We start from the raw sequence: 23,906 nt of genomic DNA, 5'->3' as shown, positions 1-23,906 counted from the left end.
TCTTAGCATCTCAGCCCTGGGTGCAGATGGTCCACAAAGAGCAGCCTTCATGGGCATAGACTGTTCTTTGTGTGCAGAGGGCACAATAAGAAAACAAACAATGTCTACACATCCAGCAGCAGGACCCAGCGTTTCCCTCCAAAACAAAAAAAGCCCAGGGCTGGTGGTCATGGCAACTGCACCAGTAGCCACCTGGGTAAACAGAGTCAGGAGGAATGCTGTGGAGGGACCGCCCAGACCCTGCAACACCTCAGAGTGGTCAGAAGCGGAGATGCTGAAGACAGGGAGGGGCAAGGAGGGGATGAGGGAGGAAACACGAGGGAGGCAGTAGACGCCAGCTTCCTTCCGGCCTCCAGGCAGATGTGAGGCCCCTTTCTCCTTCTGAGCACAAAGGCTCAGTGACACAGAGCAGGGTGGAAGGGGCATGATCCTGCCTCCCTCCAGCCATCCTGAGTACTGGCTCTGCTGGTGGACAGCACAGACAGAAAGGGAAGGGAAGGCCTAGTGCAAAATGGGGAGGGCACAGGGCACGACACAGAGTGTGCGCACAGAAAAGGGCAGAAGTGCAGTAAAAAAAAAAAAAAAAAAAATTTAATATTTTAAAAGCACACGCACAACAGCAGCCATCTAGTGCACACAGTTGGTGAAGAATAAATATTTGTTGAACAAATGAATTTTGTTCTCCCTAAGCACAGCCCCAGATGTATTTTTGTGGCATATCTCTGTGTCAGGCAAGCGCTTACACTTCAGTGGCCCCAAAGAGAAAACAGTCATTGTGGGCATTAGTGCACATGGTTAAAACTGGATTCATGGGGCATGTGCAATTGTGTGTCCTAGGTTTTTTCCTTTAACACTATATTGTGAACATTTTCCATGTCGATGAGAGTCTGAAACATGACAAAGGGCTAATTGCCTTAATATGCAAAGAGCTCTTACAAGGCAATAAGAAACTGATGGAAAAACAGGAGAATGGACATAGGACAAGAACAGGAATTCACAGAAAAAAAAAAGAAAGAAAGAAAAGAAAAAACCAAACATGAAAAAATAAAACGACCTCACTCATAAAGAAATAAATAGCCACTAATCTACCATTGGTCACTCTTTGCCCTTCAGAAGTTTAAAACATTCACTAATAGTCTCGAGGTAGCTGGGGTAAAGTCCGGAATAGATGCAGCTACACATTTTTGGTGGGAACATTAACTACTATACCTCTTTGCAGGCCTAATTGATAAATCTACCAAAATTTTAGTTGCATATAACATTTGACTCAGCAAATCAACTCAAAATTATATGCTATATATATATGCTCATGAAAATATTTTTTAAAACCTTAAGTAAAAGAGGTACCACATTATTTGCATTTTTAAAAAGAATGGAAACAATCTACATGTCCATCAATAGGAGACTAGCTAAAAAAAAAACTAAAATAATAAATAATCAATCTTTATTAATAAATAAATAATGGTGCAACCACACCACAAAATACTGCAAAGTGCCAATACACATGCACTGATACAAAAAGCTGTTCAAGCAACATTAGTAAGTGAAAAAAAAGCAAAATATCGAATGGAATGTATGTATGCTCTCATTTGTTCAGTGTAGGTTACACATGTGTGTATGAGTGTATACACGTGTGTGTGCGTATTATGTACGTATATATGCCTAGGTAATTTCAGGAAAAACTGTAGTTGCCTCCAGTGAGAGGAAAGGAGTCTTACTTCCTACTTCACATCTTCTGAGCAGTTTCAATTTTTTTCTACCACGATCATGCATTACTCATTTAATATAGAATATTAATAAAACAGAGGAAAGGGCAGTCCTGAGGTACCAGATCAGTCAATTCCTGATCTAGAAATAAGTCAGTTCTGCCTCTTGGGCTGGAGCACAGAGAAGGCAAAGCAGCCAGGAGAGGGAGGAAGCTGAGTCCCAACACCAAGGGGACCCTTGGTAACTCTCCCCACCCCCACCTCCTCCCCCCAACAGTGAGCAAACACGCTGCAGACCCCAGAACAGAACTGGCTGGCTGGCTGAGACCTACCATCAGTACTGACCATCTCGGGAGCAGGGCCCTGGGGGCTACCAGGCCTGCAGACCTTCAGGGAGCCAGGATCCCTCAGCCCAGACTGGGAGTGGGTGTCCTCCTCTGGGACTGGGGCAGGTGTCCACCGGGGAATGTGAGAGGTGCCCTGGGAGATGAGCTCGTTCAGGTAATGCTCGATCACCTCCTTCCCCTGGAGGTCAGAGAGACACATCAGTACCTCGGAGTTCAGCCTGGGAGTCGCCCCCTCCTGGCTCCGGCCCCAGCCAGCCTGACATGTGGCTACTGAGCAGCTGAAATTCAGCCAGTCCAAAGGGACATGTGCTGGGAGTGTTAAATACACACCGGATTTCCAAGACATAGTACCAAACGAGGAATGTAAAATAGCGCACAAATAAGTTTTATATTGATAACACATGGATAAAATATATTATTAAAATGAAGTTCACCTGTTTCACTACACTAACAGGCCTCCACTCAGTGATGGGTCTGAGGTCTTTAAACCAAGCAGCGCACAATGTCCCTCTGTCCAGAGAGTTCACTGCCCAAGCCTAGGAGCTTTTGGACAATGACTATGGTGCCCCCATTATGGACCGGGTGCTTTCCATCCATTATCTCATGTGATATGACTTTGATTAGAATACCCATTCTACGGATGAGGAGACTGAGGCTGAGGAAGGTTAAGGGTCTTGGGGTGGCAGATCGGGATCCGCAGGCTCTGAGGTCTGTGCACCTTCCTCTGCGTGACCTATGGAACCCGTCTCTTACCCTCTTGACGTTGGCTGTGTACTGCTTCATGGCGATCTTCTCCAAGGCACTTTCGAAGCCAAAGAAGGACCGGATGTCGAGCGAGGCAGACTGCTCAAAGCATGTCCAGTCTTCATTCTCAGGGTGGACCTGAAAGCCAGGCAGGGGCAGTGACATGGTCTCAGTGTGGGAGACGCCGTGCCCTCCCCAGGGGGCTCTCTTGGAGACCTGGACCAGCTAGAGCATGCAGTGGACAGCACGTCACAGCCTGGCAACACCCAAGGGCAGCAGCAGTACCAAACGGCCCTGCCCAGAACAATGCAAGGTCTAAAGCCTTAGAGAACAGAGAGCCTTCTCAGGAGGGACCAAAAGAAAGTGAGACCAATGTTCCTGTCCCTTAAAAATTGTACGTACATAGTGATATATTTAAATAACATATTTAATATACCATTATAAATAAATTATACATAAATACTATATTTTCTATTTTAAAAATATGTATTTATATATCATATCTTTATTATAAATAAATATGCATATATATGTAAGCAAAGACAAATTTCATGGACAGAGCTACTGTGCAGACCCAGCCTTAGTGCCTCTCAAACTTCCGTGGGCAGAAGCATTAGCAGGGCATCTGTTAAATATGCAGATGCCTGGGCTGAACAGGTCCAAGGTAGGGCCTTAGAATCTGTATTTACAAGCAGCCTTGGTGATACTGCTCACCAGCTGTTGGCAGAACTCACTCTAAGAAACACTACACTAAAAGTGACATAAAAAACTACCACCAACACCTCCCCAGAGGTAAACATCCTGGGCTCAGTTTCCAGGAGGCTCCAAGAGGAGCTGAAAATGTGGAAGGAAAAAGCGGTGAGAATTTACTGGATGCCTGCTGTATACGAGGCACCACACAAAGTGTCTAGGGACCAGAGAGATGAATGAGGCAAGGTCTCCCGAACAGGAGGCTGGGCAAAGACACATCAAAAACACCCAGGGGACTTCCCTGGCGGTCCAGTGGTTAGAACTCCATGCTTCCACTGCAGGGGGTGCAGGTTTGATCCCTGTTCAGGGAACTAAGATCCCGCAAGCCATGCGGCACAACCAATTAAAAAAAAAAAAAAAAAAAAACCTGTAATGTAATGGGCCACATTTTTTACCCTGGAGTTACCACCTTGAGCTAACCATCTGGGATGTAGCATCAGCTAAGGGGCTTTACCTACATTACCTCATTTGCTTCTCCCAGTGCCCAGTGAGGCGGGTTCTGCTGCTGTCCCCGTTTTACATATATGGGAGGGTGGCCCGGGGAGGGGAAGCAATTGCCCAGTGTCACTCAGCAAGAAAGTGGCAGAGCTCGGTTCATCCCAGCAAATGCCTCCAAACTCCTCACTGCATCCCCGAGGCCAGCAGTACTCGGCCCCTGCAGCCCCCATTCTCAGACCTCCCTCATCCACCTCAGGGTCTTCACACGTGCTGTTTCCTCCTCCAGAACTCTCTTCCCAGCCCTCTCATCTTTCCGATCTCAGCTTCAGCGGCATGTCCTCAGAGAGGCCTGGGGGACACTGTTACCTAAGACACTGTCACCTCCTCTTATTTTCTGTAACTCTGGATCCCTTCTTAGCACTGTGACAAAGTTGTAAGTATATATTGATTTTTTTTTCTCATCTGTGTCTCCCACTGGAATGGAAGTCCCGTGAAGGCAATGGTCAGGCAGATTGGTCCACTGCTGGGTGCCCAGGACTTGTCAGGTTGCCTGGCATATAGTAGGTGCTCAATCAGTATGTACTGGAGAATAATAATTATCATTAATTACATTAAAAGTTAACATGAACTCTACTCATTACTCTGTAATGGCCTATATGGGAAAGAGTCTAAAAAAAAAAAGAGTGGATATATGTATAACTGATTCACTTTGCTGTACACCTGAAACTAACACAACATTGTAAATCAACTATACTCCAATGAAAAGTTTTATAAAAAGTTAAACACGTGGGCTTCCCTAGTGGCGCAGTGGTTGAGAGTCCGCCTGCCGATGCAGGGGACATGGGTTCGTGCCCCGGTCCGGGAAGATCCCACATGCTGCAGAGCGGCTGGGCCCGTGAGCCATGGCCGCTGAGCCTGCGCGTCTGGAGCCTGTGCTCCACAACGGGAGAGGCCACAGCGGTGAGAGGCCCGCATACCGCAAAAAAAAAAAAAAAAAAAAAAGTTAACACGTATACAGGACTTAGTATGTGCCAGGCACTGCTCTAAGGGGTTCAGATATTTTACTTCATTTAATCCTCACCACAACCTATGTGGTAAGTACAATCATTAACCCCATCTTACAGGTGAAGAAACTGAGGCACAGTTTCATTAAGGGGGTGGGGAGGCATGGTCTTGTATTTAGCCAATAAAATACAAGATGCCCAGTCACACTTGAATTTCAGAGAAACACGAATAATATTTTAGTAAGTATGTCCCAAGCAGCTTTTGAGACTGCTTAAACTAATACATATATATCGGGGCTTCCAGCCCGCTGCTCACCGTGTAGCTGCAGTTCTCCTTGACCACCACGCGGCTGGCGAAGGTCTCATTGTGCGCTTCGATGAGGAGAGTCCTCTCCTTCCAGTTCAAGACGTTTCTTTGCACGAAGACCACGTGCTCGACGCCTGCAATCTGCAGGGACAGGGCAGCAGGGACGTGCGTGCTGGACGTGAGGTGGCGGCTGGGAGCGCGAACCCAGAGGGTTGGCCCCTGTCACCCTCGGACCCCGGGACCCCCGTCCCCTGCCCCGCACCTGCCCACCAGCCAGAGCCCGGATCCCCGACTTTTCCCCCTTCCCCCGACTCCCCGGACCCCGGGACTCCCTCTTGTCCCTGGTCCTCCCTGGTCCTCCTACAGTCTCAGCCCAGCCTCCCGGCCCTCGTCTCTCCTGGACACGGGAGGCCCCCAGCCCAGAACGCCCTCCGGGTACCAATACACACTCACTCCAACGCCTGAACCCACCCCCTGGTCCCAGGTCCCCCGCCCGCCATCCCCTACCACCCGTCCGGTCCCCTACTCCGCGGGGTCCCTGGTTCTCCAGGACCCCCTCCGCGCCCACCTTCCGCAACAGCCGCGGGGCTTCCACCCGCAGCCGGCAGCTCCGCTCCACCAAGTGCACCGCCCCATCAGCGCTGCGGGACTCGCGTAGGACCTCGCTGCCCAGGAAGACCGGGATCTGCGGGCAGGTGGGGAAGCGCTTCTCATAGGCCTGGGGACAGAGGGGTGGGGGTGAGCGCCAAGGGGGCTGGGGGCAGCCAGAGCACAACCTTTCTCCCTCCAGCCCTCACTGGGGCTGTTGTCTCAATTCCGAGAGGGGGTACCCAGAGAAGAGAACAGCGTCCTGGCCTGTGCAAAGAGCAGTGACCACTGCCTGTATTACCAAGACCACCGTCTTAACATCTATTCTAGAGCAGTGACACAGGAGTGCCTGAGCTATGACTTGGCAAATCACGTTTTGACTCTACATTTGAGGTTTTACCCTGGGAAGGTAGAGTGGGTTAGCTTGGGGCATTTTATTTATTTATTTTTGTCTTTTATTTTTTATTTTATATTGGAGTATAGTTGATTAACAAAGCTGTGTTAGTTTCAGGTGTACAGCAAAGTGGTTCAGTTATACATATACATGTATCTATTCTTTTTCAAATTCTTTTCCCATTTAGGTTATCACAGAATATTGAGCAGAGTTCCCTGTGCTATACCGTAGGTCCTTGTTGGTTATCTATTTTAAATATGGCTTGGAGCATTTTAAAAGAAGATATCTTTTAGAAAAAAGCAATCGACAAAACCAACACCCCTTCATGATTAAAACAATAAAAAACAACACTCAACAAACTCGGAATAGAAGGGAACTTCCTCAGCCTGATAAAGGGCACCTACAAAAACCCCAGCTAACATCATACTCAATGGTGAAAGACTGACACTTTCCCCCTACGATCAGGAACTAGGCAGGGATGTCTGCTCTGGCTGCTTCCATGCAACATTGTCCTGGAGGTTCTAGCCAGGGCAGTTAGGCAAGTAAAAGAAAGAAAAAGTATCCAGATTGGAGGATGAGAGCTCAATTCCAGAAGTGCCAGGGTCAGAGCCGCCGGGGGGCATACCAGCATCCGTGGCTGACTGTATTCAAGCAGGGTTTGCTCCAAGAGCCTGTCAACAGCCACGTGTCCCAGAATCAAGGATCAAAGTGAGCTCCAAAAATAGTGCCGGCATCTGAGGACACACACCTCCTTCCCATCCCTCCTGACTCCTGGCAGGGAGGCGGGACCACCCAGCTCAGAAGGGCAGAGGCGCGGGAGGGACAAAGAAGAGATGCTTGGTGCTCTTGGTGTCACTCAAGGTCCCACAAGGCCAGCCCAGTGCATCGTCCGCCAGGGTCAGGAGGACAGGACTGCCTCCATGTGTAGAGGCTGGTTGCTTTGTACAAACACCCCAGGGTTAGAATAACTCTCCTCAGGGGAGAATGCACAATGGCACTCCTGGGGGTCTAGCCTCAGGGCTGGCAAGGGAGGCCCCCTGAGAACTGTGTCTCCCCTACACATCTCAGGCCACCTTGAGCCCTCTTTCAAAGGAAGGCATTTCTCCACTGAGGAAGGAGCTGCATAGCAAAGTAAGCAGAGCTTGGGGTGGGGTCAGGCACCTGGCATGAAGCCCAGCTCCACCTCCAGGAGAAGCAAGTCCCTTCTTTTCTCTTAGCCATTTCATCATCTGGAAAATGGGTATATACCAGGTTGAGTATCTCAGGCAGAGCCTGGAACATAGTAGGCACCCAGGGTTTTTATTCTCCAGGCAACAGGACTCAAATGGTGGCACAGTGCACATTTGCAAGAACTGCAGACAACACCCTCCCAGCCCCTTCTGAGCAGAGGGAGAGCCAGAGCAGCTGGGCTCTGCCCCACCTCCGTGATGGGCAGAGGGATGCTGACCTTTTTGTGAAAGTTTATGGAGGGAAAAGGGTGCATGTGTCAGAACTGGTCAGGCTCAGTTTGAGTTCCTGCTACCTTCTCACTGCATGACCTTAGGCAAGTCGCTTGCCCTCTCTGAGCCTCCGTCTCATCATCTATAAAATGGGCTGGTGGTAAGGATGTCACTAGATCACGTCTCAGAGCAGTTGGCACACAGTGAGGCCTTGACTCTGCTCCTCCAGCTGTGTGCCTTCTTCCACTTAATCATCTGAATGGTGCCCTCATTTGACAAATGAGGAAACTGGAGCCCAGAGACACTAAGTAACTTACCCAATGTCACACAGTGCAATATGGTGAACCTGGATTTAAATCCTAAGCCGGCCCAGCCCCTGCTCCCTCAGGAACCCCTTGCTCAGCAGCTTGGAAACAGCCCAGGCATTTTCCCCCGGGGCCATGTGGTCTTGATTTCTCTACCCTCAGTCCTTCAACTCCTGCCAAGCAGTGGCCACACTGCCCCTGAGCATCTCCAATTCCTCTGTTCTGCAGTCTCTCTCCTGCTCCCCAGATGGAACGACATACTCAGAACAGGCCTGGATGCCCGGAACAAATCCCACTCTTACTCTTACACTCCTTACTCTGTTCCACCATCCCACCTCCCACTGCAGCCTCCTTTTCTCTGCTCCAGCCTTGCTATTTTTGGAACATGCTGTCATAGGTTGAATTGTGTGTCATTCACCCCTAACAAAATTCATAGGTTGAAATCCTAACCCCCCCCAGTACCTCAAGATGTGACATTATTTGGAAATAGGTTTGTTGTGGATGTAATTAATTAAGATGAAGTCGTATTGGAGTAGGGGGGAGGCCCCTAATCCAATAAGACTGGCATCCTTTTAAAACAGGGAAATTTGGACACAAACACACAGACAGAGAGAATGCCATGTGAAGATGAAGGCACAGGTTGGGGTGAAGCCAAGGAACACCAAAGATTTCCAGCCACACCAGAAGCTAGGGGAGAGGCATGGAACAGATTCTCCCTCGCAGCCCTCAATAGGAACCAGCTCTGCCGACACCTTGATCTCAGGCTTCCAGCCTCCAGGACTATGAGGTAAAAAATGTCTGCTATTTAAGCCACCCAGTTTGTGGTACTTTGTTATGTCAACCACAGGAAACAAATATACCCACCAAGCTTGTTCCTGCCACAGGGCCTTTGCACTTGCTGCTCCCTCTTCTTGGAACACTAATCAATCCACCTGACATCCAAGGGGGAGAGAGGTTTGAGTCACAGGGGCTTCCAGAGGGTAGGAGACCTGGATTGAAGGCTCAAGAGATGTTCTGGCTTCGGGGACTCATCTGTGCCGGCCCCCCTTCCTGGGACATCCTCCCCTACCTTCATCCCTGCAACGCTGCCTCCTGTACTGTTCTCTGTCCTGTTCATTTTCTTGGTAGCACTTATGGCACCTTCTAACCATATACTTGCTTGCACATGGCATACCCAAGGCCTGGGCTACGTGTTTTTTTTGCGGCACTGAACTCAGACATGTGCCCATCTCAGTTCTTGGGCTAACTAGGGCTAACAAAGAAAAGCCGATGGGCAAGGAAAGAAAGAATGCAAACTTGCCAATGGCCCAAAAAGCCCCAAGAAAGGGGTCCAGGGAGAGAAATGACAGGCCGTTAGTGCAGTGCACACAGCCAAGCGAACTTCACCAACTTCCTGTTGTTACAAACCTCTTGTTGGAAGAATCCCGTCTGGCACCCCCAGATAACGGCGGAGCTGATCAGCAGCAGACAGGCTCTTGGACACAGCTTTCCCTGACTGTGTGAGGGAAGGCACTGCTGTTTCAACAATGGTGCCACCCCAAGCACTGTGGGGACCCCAGAGCCCAGGCTCCATCTGGAAGGCAGGGGGCCCCAAAATAAGGAGTCTACCCCAGTGCTAATTCTCCAGGGTCAGAGGCTGTCAGCCAGAGATTCCCTGGGGTTGTGAGGGCTGGTGTTGGACACCGTTGTTATGGTGACATTTACAGAGGGCTGACTGCACCATTTTGTCCTCATGACATCCCGTTGGGATGGAAACTAGTATTTCCCCATTTTACAGATGAGCAAGTTGAGGCTCGAGAAGGCAGAGTGACTTGCCTCTGGCATCACAGGGCCAGTAAGTGGTGGGGTTGGATCGCAGGCCCATCTGACCCAGCCCCCAACCCTGAACCTCCCAGTCCTGCCTCTCAGGGGACATTGGCTACATCACAAATGTCAGTGTTTTGGAAATCCTGAATCCTGCTGGCCCAAAACCCTCAGATCAGGGGCCCTTTGCCTTTGGCAGGTGACAGGGTCTTACAGGATCAGGTAGTTCACAGGACCCTCCCTGTGTTGGAAACCAGCTCACACAGATAGTTTTATCCCTACCTGAGAGCCTCAGACGCTGACCGCTATCCCCACAAATCAGGCCTGAGCTTCTCCCAGCTGGACAAACACATGCTGTGGCCTCCTCGGGGACACAGGGTAACAGAAGGATTTGGTTTCAGCCCTTCCGCCAAGTGATTGGAGAGGGACACCCACGCATGCCAGCTCAGAAAGGGAGCTGGTCCAAGGCCCAGAACCTGCCCAGGCAGGGACAGGGCTGGGGCAGGCAGAGGCCAGTGGAAACTTCTATTGAAGGTCTCCTACGAGCTGCCCATCCTGCAAAAATCCACATCAACACACTAAGCATGTGGAAAGGGGAGCCTAGATTCCTAGCCAGACTTGCCCATTTCCAGGCTGGGTAACCTTGAGCACAGTACTTCCTGTTTCTCCCTGAGAACACGATTAGTCTATAACATGATTACTCTATAAAGGGAAGTAATCATGAAACCTCCCAATGAGTGCTCAGTTGTGCCTCTTTCCTTCTTTCCCGTGTCACAACTGCTGAAGTAAAAAGTCATCAGCCCTGGGCTTCCCTGGTGGCGCAGTGGTTGAGAGTCCGCCTGCCGATGCAGGGGACACGGGTTCGTGACCCGGTCTGGGAAGATCCCACATGCTGCGGAGCAGCTGGGCCCGTGAGCCATGGCCGCTGAGCCTGCGCGTCCGGAGCCTGTGCTCCGCAACGGAAGAGGCCACAGCAGTGAGAGGCCCGCGTATTGCAAAAAAAAAAAAAAAAAAAGTCATCAGCCCTGAATCCCTAGTGCTTAGCAAAATGCCTAGCATGCAGTTGACACTCAATAGACATTACATGATAAAGGAGTGAAGGACAGTGTAGCTTAGCCATGAAGGGTGTGGACTCTGAGGCTTGGGTTCGAATCTCTGCTCTGCTTACTACCAGCTCTGTAGCCTTGAACAAGTCATCAAGCTCTCAGTTCCCTCCTTCCTTTATTTGTTAAAAGGAGAATAAGAAAAGTAGCTCCCTTACTGAGCCATCAGGGGAATAAAAGAACCTGTTTTGGTTAAGTGCTGAGAACGGTGCCTGACACATGGTTCGTTCTACATAAGCATTTGTTCAATAAATTTAAATTTTAAAAAAGAGTGAGATTCTATAAAGTACTGAAAAGCTATTTCTGCTAATCACTTGACAGCTGCTCCCTCCTCCCCTCCCCTCCCTCCTTCCTTCCTGCTCTTCCTCATGCAAATTCAAAGGAAGCTGGAATGCTGCTTACCCCAAACCTTCCGCCAAAAGTGGGAAAAGAATATCCAAACCACACCAACATATTCTAGTCCAACACTTCACCTTCTCTTTCCGTGCTGCAGGCTGGATTCGGCAATGACAACCGTGACCATTGCACAAAGTGTACCCTCCCTGTCACACTCCTCAAGGGACTTTCTTGTCCACCCCCAGCTTCCCCCGCAAGCCTGGGAGACCCCAGGACTGACGTATCAATCCTCTCAGCTCCCCCAACTCTTTTTTTAAATTGCGATATAATTCTCATACCATAAAATGCACTCTTAAAAAGTGTACAGTTCAGGGACTTCCTTGGTGGTCCAGTGGGTAAGACTCTGCGCTCCCCATGCAGGGGGCCCAGGTTCGATCCTGGTCAGGGAACTAGATCCCACACGCCGCACCTAAGAGGCCGCGTGCCACAACTAAAGATCCCGCATGCCGCAACAAAGATCCTGCGTGCCACAACTAAGACCTGGCGCAGCCAAAATAAATAAATAAATAAATATTTTTTTAAAAAATAAAAATGTACAGTTCAGTGGATTTTAGAACATTCACAAAGTTTTGCAACAATCACCACTCTCTAATACCAAAACGTCTCATCACCCCACAGAAACCCCACACCCATCACAGTCACTGCCCTTTCCCCTGACCCCAGCCCTAGGCATCCACTAATCCACTTTCTGTCTCTATGGATTTGCCTTTTCTGGACATTTCATGCAAATGGAATCATACAATACGTGGCCTTTTGTGTCTGGCTTCTTTCACTGAGCATTATGTTTCTGAGGTTCATCCATGTTGTAGCCCGTGTCAGTGCTTTATTCCTTTTCACAGCTGAATAATATTTCATTGTGTGGATCCCCCAGCTCTTGGCAGAGTTGCTCAGAGTTGCTGAAGGAGCCATCAGATACCCGATGGCAGTAGTTACATCCCCGCTGATGAAGGCAAGCAGACGTGGGTGAACCAGGGCAACATCGCTGGAACATTTTGAAATGACTGCTGTATACAATCTATAGAAACAGCTGTACCCAGATGGCCCTGGAGCTGAGAAACCTGCTGCTATTCTAGTCAAAGGCAGCTCAGGAGACAAAACGATGGAGACAAAAGAGTCAGAAGGACCCAGGGGGCAAGGCTGGGATATGGTGAAGTGGCAGAGACAACGCAACGCATGGGGTTTAGACACTGCCTCTTCCACCTTCCAGCGGGGTGACCTCAACTTAGCTTCTCTGAGACTCAGTTTCCTCAGAAAGAAAAGGATGATGATGATGACAATGACACCGACTCTGTAAGGGTTGCTGAAAAGATTAAAGGGAGATAAGGTGTGTGAGGCATTTAGCACATTTAGTGCCAGTCACCACATACATTTCTTTTTTTTAATGGACAAGGGTAAACCAACAGGTTCTTGAATTGATATTTGTACACCCATGTTCACAGCAGCATTATTCACAGTAGCCAAAAAAGTGGAAACAACCCCAATATCCATTGACAAATGAATGGAAAAACAAAATATGGTCCAGCCATGTAGCGGAATATTATGTAGCCATAAAAAGGAATGGCACATGGCACACACTACAACGTGGATGAACCTCAAAAACATAATGCTCAGTGAAAGACGCCAGACACAAAAGGACAAATACTGTATGATTCCACTTATATGAGGTCCCTAGAGTCGTCAGATTCATCGAGACAGAAAGTAGAATGGTGGTTGCCAGGGACTGGGGGAGGGAGAGAACAGGGAGTTAGTGTTTAATGGGGACAGAGTTTCAGTACGGGAGGATGAAAAAGTTGTGGCGATGGATGGCGGTGATGGTTGCGCAACAATGTGAATGCACTTAAAGCCACTAAACTGTACCCCTAAAAATGGTTAATTTTGTGTTATGTATATTTTACCAGTTTTTTAAGAGGGTAAGCCATCTTCTGGATGGTTTATAGTCCTACGAGACTGTGATTTGGAGTAGGGTATCACGTCTGTGTTTATTTGTTTATAGCCAATGCCTCTGTCTCTAGGTCTGTTTCCTTCCCCACTGGATTCCCCAGCAGCCTCGTAGCACACCTGGGACACCATAGACACCCAGCCAATATTTGCTGAAGGAGGGAAGGAAGGAAGGAAGGAAGAGGAAGGAAGAGGAAGGAAGCCAGCCTCCCTTTGCCTGGCTGGGACCTGGTGTCCTCCTCGTGAGGTCATGCCAGGGGAACGTCTGGCCTCTCTGGCCCTGCGGGAATGTGTAGCCCCTCCACTGGGCCAGGGCACTGCACAAAAGCCTGCTGTGGCTTCTTACCCACTCGTGAGGAGCGGAGTGGGGAACAATCCTCCTCTGAACATGCTCCGCACCCACGGACTTCCGGGATCAGCTGGTACCCCTGATGGTTCAGGGAGAGGCAGAGCGGCAGCGAGGCCAACCCAGAGTGCCTTGACACTTAGTGCTATGTCAGGATCATGATGGGAGGGAAATGCTATTTTATTTTCATTTTTATTTTTTTATAAATTTATAAATTTATTTATTTATGGCTGCATTGGGTCTAGAAAGCGGCGAGCAGGGGCTACTCTTCATTGCGGTGCACAGGCTTCTCATTGCGGTGGCTTCTCTTGTTGCAGGAGCACGTGCTCTAGGTGCGTGGACGTCAGTAGTTGTGGCACGTGGGCTCAGTAGTTGTGGCTCATAGGCTCAGTAGTTGTGGCACACGGGCTTAGTTGCTCCGAGGCATGTGGGATCTCCCGGACCAGGGCGCGAACCCGTGTCCCCTGCATTGGCAGGCAGATTCTTAACCACTGCGCCACCAGGGAAGTCCTGAAATGCTATTTTAGGTCTTCTAAGTGTCTCAGAAATGCACCCAGCCTTGGTCAACTCTGCTTCCCCAAGCTCTCCCCACCTCTGGGATGGAAATCCCCCCTCCAATCCACTTTCCACACCTTCCCAAGCTCCCAAAGTCCTTGAAGAAATGAACTGACCCCACCAGCCACTTTCTAAATCACAGGGGCCCAACTAAGCCACATTCATTTCTTCAAAGAAACAAGTTCTGCCCCAATTACAAATCCTGCTACATAACATTGCCTGGACACTCTCTCTCTCTCTCTCTTACAAACACACACACACACACGCACACACACACACACACACACACACACACACTCTGCAAGCTCTATGAGGGCAGGAAGGGATCATGTCAGGAGAACCAGGTCAAGACAGAACGAGAACAAGACAGACCAGGTCTCCCCCTTTCTGAAGCTTAATGTAATGAAAAAGACCCATATAAACAAATAAGCAAGCAAATTCCATATAAACAAGTAGGCAAGCAAATTAACAGAATAATGATGCATTTCAAGAAGTGCTAAGAATCACCTAGTCTGTAGCTCCTGCAACCTGGCACGGTGCTTGGCACACAGTGGAAACTCAATAAATATTTGTGGAATGCATACGTGCAAGAATTAACGCATGCATTAACTAATGAATGAGGGCCTAAAGTTGATTTCAGGGCCCTCTGAAATCAGATTACTTTGCTGGGCAGTGGATCGCCTCCGTTCTCCCAGCCCAGATCAGAGCCCGTCAGGGCCCTGTAAGAAATCCAGGGTGGAAAATGTTGCTTCCCTTAATCTGTTAGCAACGGGATCAGATGACAGGCTCCAGGGAACTAATTTAAACTCATTTAAATAAGGCCCCAGCTGCTTTATTAAAACTACATCCATAACAACGATTCCAACTTTAACTGCCTGCCGTTGGTCTGGGCTGCAAGGATTTACCTTCAGAGGCTGCTCCTTATTAATAACCCATTTGCTAAATTACAAGCTGTTCATCAATACAAAGTCCAGGTCTTTAAATATTTTAACACTTAATTGCTACCAACAACCCTCACCTCTATAACCTTTCCTCCGGATGAACAGCCAGCCTATTGCTTAGGAAATTATCATGCCGTCTTCCTTCTTTAGGTTTGCAGAATCTGAGATGACCACAAAACCACAGGGCTTTGAGCCCCACAGGGACCCCTGGGCAGTGGACGGACAAGAGGTAGCCAGGTTATTTCTGAAGCCACCTCAGCCACTGGCACACAGATGTTTACTGAACGTCAGAGACAGAATCCAGGATGTCTGGCTGCGAGCTCAGGCTATGGGGTCAGATTCCCTAAATTCAAATCTCTGCCATTTACTAATGATGCCATTGACTGAGAGTTATGGGCTGAATCGTGTCCCCCCAAAAAGCCATGCTGGATATCTAACCCTGGGTACATCAGAATGTGGCCTCATTTAGAAATACAGTCTTTATATAGGTAATCAAGTTAAAATGAGGTCATTAGGATGTTCTTATGAATCCAAGATGGCTGCTGTCCTTGTAAAAAGGGGAAATTTAGGGAACGCCCTGGCGGTCCAGAGGTTAGGACTTTGCACTCTCACTGCTGAGGGCCCAGGTTCAGTCCTTGGTCAGGGAACTAGGCTCCCACTAGCTGCGCGGCGTGGCCAAAAACAAAAAAAAAGAAGAAATTTGAACATAGAAGTGCACACACACAGGGAACATACCATGTGAAAGTTGGAGTTATGCCACCACAAGCCAAGGAGCTCCAGAAGCCAGGAGAGAAGCCTGGAGCAGATCCTTCCCAAGAGCCTTCAGAGGGAACACGACCCAGCTGACACCTGGATCTTGGACTTCTGGCCTCGAGGACTGGGAGGCAATACATTTCCGTTGTTCTAAGCCACCCAGTTGTGATGCTTTGTTACGCGGCCTCAGCAAACAAATACACTGACACAGGGACAGTCTCCTTGACCGCTCTAAGCCTCAGTTTCCTCTTCTGCTGCAGCTGAGGCTGCTATTAAAGTACTTGCCTCTGAGCTGGCCTGAGGGGGTGGGCACACAGAGTGTTCGTTAAACCTTTCTGGACTGTTGTGATCAGCTGCCCTCCAAGAAGCCAGGGACTGTAGGTTTTGGCTCTGCTCTCCTTTGCAGGGTTCTGATGGGGTGTGGACATTCCAGACACAAACCTGATGGTAACTGCCCCATGGGACGGCTTACTCGGCCCAGAGGCCACCCCAATAACTTCAGATCCTCAGCCCTGAGAAACAGCAGAGCTCATGGTTGGAGATGTAAACTCTGGAGCCAAACTGCCTGCAGTTAAGTCCACACCTGCCATGTGTTCGCTGTGTGGCCTTGGATAATCCATTCATCCTTTCTGTGCCTCAGTCTCCTCAACTGTAAAATGGGGTTACCCAACGAACCTAGCTCATGGGGTAGTTCTGAGAAGCACATGAGTTAATATTTGAATGGACTCAAAACTAGTAGGTGCTGTGTACATGTTTGTTAAATAAAACTTAAAATAGAATCTGCCTAAATATTCTAAATAACAACCACCATTCACAGCAGGGGTTTCTTTGGAAGGAATAGGTCCACACGAAAACTTGTGCATCAGTGTTCACAGCAACGTTATTCATAATAGCCCCAAATTTGAAACAATCTAAATGTCCATAGGCTTGTGAATGGATAAACAAATGTGGTCTATCCACATAACGTGAATATTATTCAGCCACAAAAAGGGTGGAAATACTGATAGATTCTACAACCTGGATAAACCTTGAAAATATTATGCTAAGTGAGAGAAGTCAGTCACAAAAGGCCACATAGTGTATGATTTCATTTATATGAAATGTCCAAAATAGGCAAAACCATAGACAGAGAGTAGATTAGTGGTTGTCAAGGGCCAGGCCCGATGGGGAAGTTTAGGAGATAACGATTAAAGGGTATGGGGTTTCTTTCTGGGGTGATGAAAATGTTCTAAAACTGACAGTGGTGATGGTTGCACAACTCTATGAATATACTGAAGACCCTTGATTTGGACCCTTTTTTTTTTATCATCTCTATTGGAGTATAACTGCTTCACACTGGTGTGTCAGTTTCTGCCCTACAACAAAATGAATCAGTTACACATATATACATATGTTCCCATATCTCCTCCCTCCCGCGTCTCCCTCCCTCCCACCCTCCCTATCCCACCCCTTCAGGCGGTCACAAAGCACCGAGCTGATCTCCCTGTGCTATGCGGCTGCTTGATTTGGACCCTTTAAATGGGTGAATTGTATGGTAGGTGAGTTATAGCTCATAAAAGCTGTTAAAACAATAAATGATAATAATACACTTAAGGGATATTTCACGAGCATTAAACAACAGGCCAGGCTCTGTCCGGGTACACATGTCCCTTCACTTAATCCTCACTTCAGCTCTCTGAGGAGCAGAGGCCTTTGTTATCTCCATTTCACAGGTAAGAAACTGGAGCAGGGACCCAGCCTGGAGGATCCGGCTCGTAACCTCCACCCATTCAGGAGAAGAGCCCAGATGAGGTGGAAATCATTCACAACAGGCTGTAGGCTGACCAGAGAGTGGCCTTCAGGGCTCAAGTAACCACAGTCCACAGTCCAAAACATGGTCTTTGCGTTCTACATACTGGGATCTCCACAAAGACCCCCCACCTTCGGGGACCCCACATTCAAAGGGACAAGGGATTCTCTCCAACCCTGGATAGGCAGCTGCCTCCATTGTCTTAATTGTATTCCTCTGCTTACCAAGATAATACAAGCTCATTGTTTTGAACCCAATAATACAGAATACTATCAAGAAAGGAGAAAGCAAAGGTCCCTAGAATTCCATCCTTCAGAAACAGAATTCACGTCAAGGAATTTGGCCCAAGGAGCGAGATACCCACTCAGTGGATTAGTTACATTTTTGAAATGAAAGAGAGAAATCACTTTTTTTTAATTTTAAGCTGGATCTAGAAAGGTTGCCTTAGTACTATTTTATAACCAATTCCACAAACCCAGTTTCAGTGGTTTGTGAACTTCAGTGGTTTGGTGGATTTCTGAAGAAGTGAAGGGGTGCTTTGATTCTCAAGTCAGTTTTGTTAAACAGAAAAACCAAAAGCCAGCTTGTCTGGTCACTCGGATGTGGTCAGAATAGCTGAGTTCATCCGAAACTTCCCTGGCATCTGACCCAAACTGAGGGCAAGTGTTTAGCTGAGAAACAAAGACCGACATTAAGTGCAGAAAAACCCTTTTGTGCCCGCACAGCGAGCAAGTTATGTTGAGTTATGCAGCTATTCTGGGGACAATGATGTTCTGTAAACAGTCGGCAAAGTGGCTTTGTCGACAATGTTGGGGCAGTTTGGGGCCCTTTCACCGACAAGGACTGTATGGAGATAAGGCGACATAGTATTTGAAAAATACAAATGACAAATTAGTACAATACAGATAATAAATATCTGAAAACTTTTGTTTCCTGTTGTACCCACAAGCATTTATCCATCAACCCCTAGAGATTGTTAACAGCTAGGGGAGTAAACTGAGTCAATTATGGAACTCAAAGCTGACAAAATACACTTCACATATTCCAACAGTCCTATTAATACAATCTTAAGTGCTAAGTCTTAAGTCTTAGCAGGCATTTTTATTTTAAAATGCAATGATTGTAAATATTTTTTTGAGAATCCTAAACATACTAAATTAAATTTACATTTATTAAGCCCATGCAATAATAAAAATTTGCTAGTTTTCCATTCTACAGTCGTTTGTCTCAGCTTCTTGGCTTCGTGGCTTTCTGGGCCATAGGTTATCCCAGAAAAGTGGGGACAGTGTCTCTCTTCTATTGAGTGAACGAATGAACGAATGAATGAGTCCTAGGGTCAGAATATGTGAGCTGTCTGGAGCCTTAGACAGAGAATGATTATTTATATTTAGCTGCCATTTATTGTCCACTAAGTATAGACCAGGCCCTGTGCTGGCCACCTCCCCTCCCCCACCCCCCACCACACATGCACTACAATCACCTTCGATCCTGATTACAACCTTATGAGGTGCCTATAACCAGTCCTATTTCACAAAGGAAGAAATGGGGGCTCAGAGAAATTCAGTGACTTTCTAAAGACACACAGCCAGAGCACAGCCAGGCAACGGCAGGGACGCAGCACTTCTGACTGCACATCCCTAAGTCTCTGGGGTGTCCCACCCCCATTACAAATGAAGGAAAGTCAAACAGCCACAGACAACAACACAATAACGGTAACAATAACAGTAATAGCATTTGGTCTGTGCCAGACCTTGTACTGGGAGCTTTACATGTGTTGACTCAATTAATCCACAACAGACCCCCAGATTTGGAAACCATGTAATCCTCATTTTAGAGACGGAAAGTGCAGGCTCAGAGAGGTTAAGTAACTTGCCCAAGGTCACCCAGCTTGTCAGTACAAGCCCAGGCCTGCTCCTGCTTCTTTCCTGACCTGGAACCATCTACACATTACAGCACGACATGTATGGATTACTGCAATGATGCTTTTTCATCTTTTATGTGACATACGTAGGTAGATTCATAGAATAAGTTAGGGGAGGACACACACACAGAGCTGTCAACTGATATCAAAGTCCTCGGAAAGAAGGCTGGGATTAAGCAACCAAGGGTGGGATGAGGACAATGGGGGTGGATTCTGGTGTTTCTTACACTTTCAGTACAATCACTTAAAACACCATATGGTGTAATAACAGGGACAGCTGCATTTAGTGAGCACCTACTGTGTGCCAGGCACTGAGCCAGAGGCACCGGGCACTATTTCATTCACTCCTCACCACAACTCCATAGCACTGCCTCTGTTTTACTGGGGAGGAAAGCTCTGAGAGGCAGAGTGATTGGCACCAAGAAGGAAACCCACGTCTGCCTGTCGCCAGCACCTGCCCCACGGTGCACAGACCACTGAGCCAGGAGGGCCTGGGAGACAATTCTATGTTGCATAATTAGACAACTGCTCTCAGACCCTTCCTGCCCACACGTGCCCCCTCTCCCCCTGGTCTCAGCTTCCTTGAAGGGGAGGGGAGGGGGTGTGTGAGCAGAGGGAGGACATGGGGGGTGTTGTGGCCCTGGAATTACCCCCTTGTCCCCGAGCAGGTCCAAGCCCGGCTCTACCTCTTCCTGGCCACAGAACTTAAGGCCATTCCTTCACCTGTCTGAGCTTTGGTTTAATGGAGGTAAAATGAGAATAATAAGAGCTTCTGGGAATTAAACAAACAACGTATGTAAACTTAGCAAACCCTCAGTGAATGGCTGCTGTTATCATCCTCATAAGAATATGTACCATTATTATTATTATTATTATTATTATTATTATTACTATCAGTACACAAAACGACAGCCAGCAAACAACTCGGCCCTTGATATCCTTGTTTTCTGACAAAGGAGACCAAGATGCAAACAGATAAGCTTCAGTAAGGAAAAGAAAGAAAGACCTTGTGTTTGGGTCAGTGGGCAAGGGTCCTAGAAGTTGTGGGGAAAGGTGGGATGGCCTGGTTAGAAGCTGGACCCACCAGGTTAGTGGAGTAGCTCATTAATTCCTTCTGATCTGGGGATCCAAGGGTCTCCGTCTCCCTCCCATCATAGCTGACCTCTTGTTTCCCTCTAACTGTTACACAAGGGGCCCCAGGGTCAGAGGTCACTCACCGCCATGACCAACTCAAATGGGTACTTGTAGATGCAGACAGGAGACTGGTACTTCTGCACCATGTTCTCGCAGGACCACCAGCGGAAGCCAGCCAGGCAGGAATGGGCACAGAGCCTGGGTGAGGGTATCTGGTGAGGGAGCAGCTCCCTCCACGGGAAGCAGGAACCCTGCCCACTGCTCCCCCAGCAAGGGGCAGGCCCATCCCTCTGGCCCCATCTGCACATCTCCCCAGCCCTCAAAGCAAAGGGGCCGATGTGATCCCCAAATTACTTTGGGCCATGCCCCAAACACTTGCCCGGTCCATTACTCAATGCCCCAGACCACACTCACTCCTCAGGAGCAATCAGTACCCCCAAACGTTCCTCCATCCTCATGCTGAGGGCCCCCGGAAAAACCCATAAAGCCACCCACCTGGAAACACACACATTCGCAATTCTTACACTCCCACAATTCATTCACCCACTGCACCCCACAGCTTACCATGGGCGTCCCGACCCTGCAGTTCCCCCAAGAATCACTGCACCTGCCCTCCCATTTTCCTCCAAGACACCCTAACATACGCACACAGTCTTCACCAAATTTCACACGCACTGTCTCTGCCACACACGCGCACACATGCACGACTCCCCTCCCACACGGGACCGCCCTTGCATACGCACTCAACTTTGCACACACGCCCAGCTCCCTGGAGCACGCACCTACTCAACTCCATGCTCGCACACAGCATCCCCTCTAGGATGCGCTAGAGGTTCACACACACGCACACACACTGATGCATGCGCCCACACGCATGCACGCACAGGTCCCCCGAAGCCCCGCTCACCCTAGCCCTCGGAGTCTCCGAGACGCAGCCCCGCGGCAGCACGGAGCTGAGCCCGCCCGGATCCCCCGCGGCCGCCTGGCCCAGAGCGCAGCACCTGGGGCGGGGCGCAACCGCGATCGCTGGACCCTGCAGTCCGGGCCGGCGATCGCCGAGCGTGGGGCGTCCTGACCAGCACACCCTGCGTCCGGGCCGGTCAGGGAGGGGCCTGGGGGAGGGGGGAGCGCTCCAGGACCCAGGACAGCGGAGATCCCGGCCTGGCCTGGCCCCGCCCCCGCCCTCCCTCTCCGCTCAGCCCCGGCCCCGCCCAGATTTACCCCCTGGACAGGCCCCGCCCCAGACTGGCCCCACCCCAGCCTTAGCCCCTCCCTTCATTTTATGCATCCTTGTTTGACCGCGCCCCCACCCCGGCCCTTTCTCCAGACTGGCCACTCCTCATGCAGGCCACGCTTCCATAGGGTCCCGCCCCTAAAGCACGCAGCCTCAGGGGTGGCTCAGCCCCAGGAAGACCCCGCCCCAAGGCTCCAACCCCAGTCTAGCTCTGCTCCCAGGCGAACCCTTGCCCCGCCCAGCCCCGCTGGCCCTAGTACAGTTCACGTTTGGCCCCTTCCCTAACTCGGGTCAACCCCCTCCTCCTGGGCTCTGAGTCTGCTCCCTCCACTGGCTACGCCCCAGAGCCCTTCTGGCCCTGCCCTAAGACGCCAGCTTGCATCTTTCATTCACATGCTTGCTTTTACAGAGCTCCTGCTAAGTGTCAGGCCTTTCTAGGCGCTGGAGAGTCATCAGTGAACACAACAGGTAAAAAATCCTTGCCCTCGTAGAGTTTACATTTCAGTGGGGGAGACAGACATTAAATAAATAAGGCAAATATATAGTACTATGTGAGATGGGGGGAAATACCAAGGTGAAAAAATAACCAGGGAAGGGATTCAAGAAGCGAGCGGAGTGAGGGTACAATTTAAAACAGGGTGGACTGGGGCTTCCCCGGGAGGGTGACGATTTCCCATCCTTCTCACTTTAGCTCACAAGTAAACCCTCCCGGTCCTCCCAGGATCCCGGGGACCCAGCCTTCCTTCCATAGCCCTCCCTTCCCTCTCCCCATCTGTTTGTCCTGGAGGAGCCAAGAAGCTGGCTCTGGACAGCCTTGTCATCCGTGTATTCATTCACTTGACATTTACTAAGCCCCTACTATGTGCCAGCACTGTGTGACTTCACCCATTTTGCAAGAGGGAGTCAGACAAGCTGCCTGCCCTTGCGTGGCCCACAGTTCTGGGCAGGGAGAGTGTGTACAGGGAGACAGACAGCGCTCTGTTTAGCAAATATATGGTTGCAGCTTGTGATAAAGAGCCCGTTTGCTTCCTTCCTAGCGTGTGTCACACTCTGTAATCACCTTATTTATTCATTCATTTTATTTATTTGTAGGTCTGACCCAGGAGACTGTGAGCTCCGCAAGGGCAAGAAACCGTGTCTGTCTTATTCATCTGCCCCACGTCCGCAGGATCTTACTGGGGACATGGAACACGGTAAGTACTCTGCGTTTTCTTGGTTAAGGTTATCAAGAATGGAAATGGAGCACACGGTTCCCATCCCTGCCACAAGGTGGCAGCAAACGACAGTCCATGGCTCCTGGGGTCGCCACCAAGGGGAATTGTCGAGGAAGATGGGAGTCCGGGGTGTATCGCTGGACCCGGGGTTCATCAGGGAAACTCATGCTCCTCCTGGGCGTCAGTGCAGGACGCGTAGTGAGCATTCACACAGTTGGCCGTTGTTACAGCACGAAAGGCATTGAGTTGGCACAAAGTAACCACAAATTGGGATGTTTACACCTGGAAAGGTGGGGCGGAGCAATCTATCCCAAACTCTCCAACTCCTAAGACTTCCCTCAGCAGGGTGCATGTTGAAATCCCGTGCACTGCTCGAAGAGCCTGGGAACGTGCTTGTTTAACAAGCTCCCCAAGTGGTTCTTCTAAGCGGACAGGCCTGGCAGTGTGGGGGGATCTTGGAGGTCATTCCTAGCGCCTGGGGAATCCCAGGGTGCTTGGAGTAAATGCCAGCCCTGGGGAGGGAGCCGGTGCGCCCTCTTAAGTGGGGGAGGTCCGCTCGCAAGAGCTCCTCCCAGTTGTGGGCGTGCTTACGCTCCTATTATACTTTTCCACCCAGGCTGAATCGTCCTGGCCACACCACTCGTGTCTTCTTGGCCACAGAAGGTGGCAGCTTGGGGGTGTAGGAGCTGGCGTGGGAGATAAAGGGGTTGGGGGCAAGAAAAGTCACGAGGAGCGGAGGAGAGGCCCTGAGACTGCG

The 23,906-nt window shown here is 49.4% G+C and overlaps 1 protein-coding gene across 1 annotated transcript in view; it reads right to left on the bottom strand.

Moving 5' to 3' along the window:
* Positions 1-20,847, bottom strand: part of SEC14L5 (SEC14 like lipid binding 5) — a 38,886-nt gene extending 18,039 nt beyond the window's left edge. The window contains exons 1-5 of the mRNA XM_029221392.1: positions 20,785-20,847; positions 5,865-6,014; positions 5,306-5,437; positions 2,807-2,935; positions 2,039-2,231 (exon numbers count right to left, since the gene is read on the bottom strand). Of these exons, the coding sequence (XP_029077225.1) occupies positions 2,039-2,231; positions 2,807-2,935; positions 5,306-5,437; positions 5,865-6,014; positions 20,785-20,847 (667 nt within the window). The remainder of the gene's footprint in view (positions 1-2,038; positions 2,232-2,806; positions 2,936-5,305; positions 5,438-5,864; positions 6,015-20,784) is intronic.
* Positions 20,848-23,906: the final 3,059 nt, after the last annotated feature.

The sequence above is a fragment of the Monodon monoceros genome, unplaced genomic scaffold (genome assembly GCF_005190385.1).
Source record: "Monodon monoceros isolate NGI ecotype Baffin Bay Population unplaced genomic scaffold, NGI_Narwhal_1 Super_Scaffold_13, whole genome shotgun sequence".
In the NCBI taxonomy this organism is placed as follows: domain Eukaryota; kingdom Metazoa; phylum Chordata; class Mammalia; order Artiodactyla; family Monodontidae; genus Monodon; species Monodon monoceros.
Note: the sequence above shows the minus strand (reverse complement) of the source record. Positions and strands in the feature narration are given on the sequence as shown.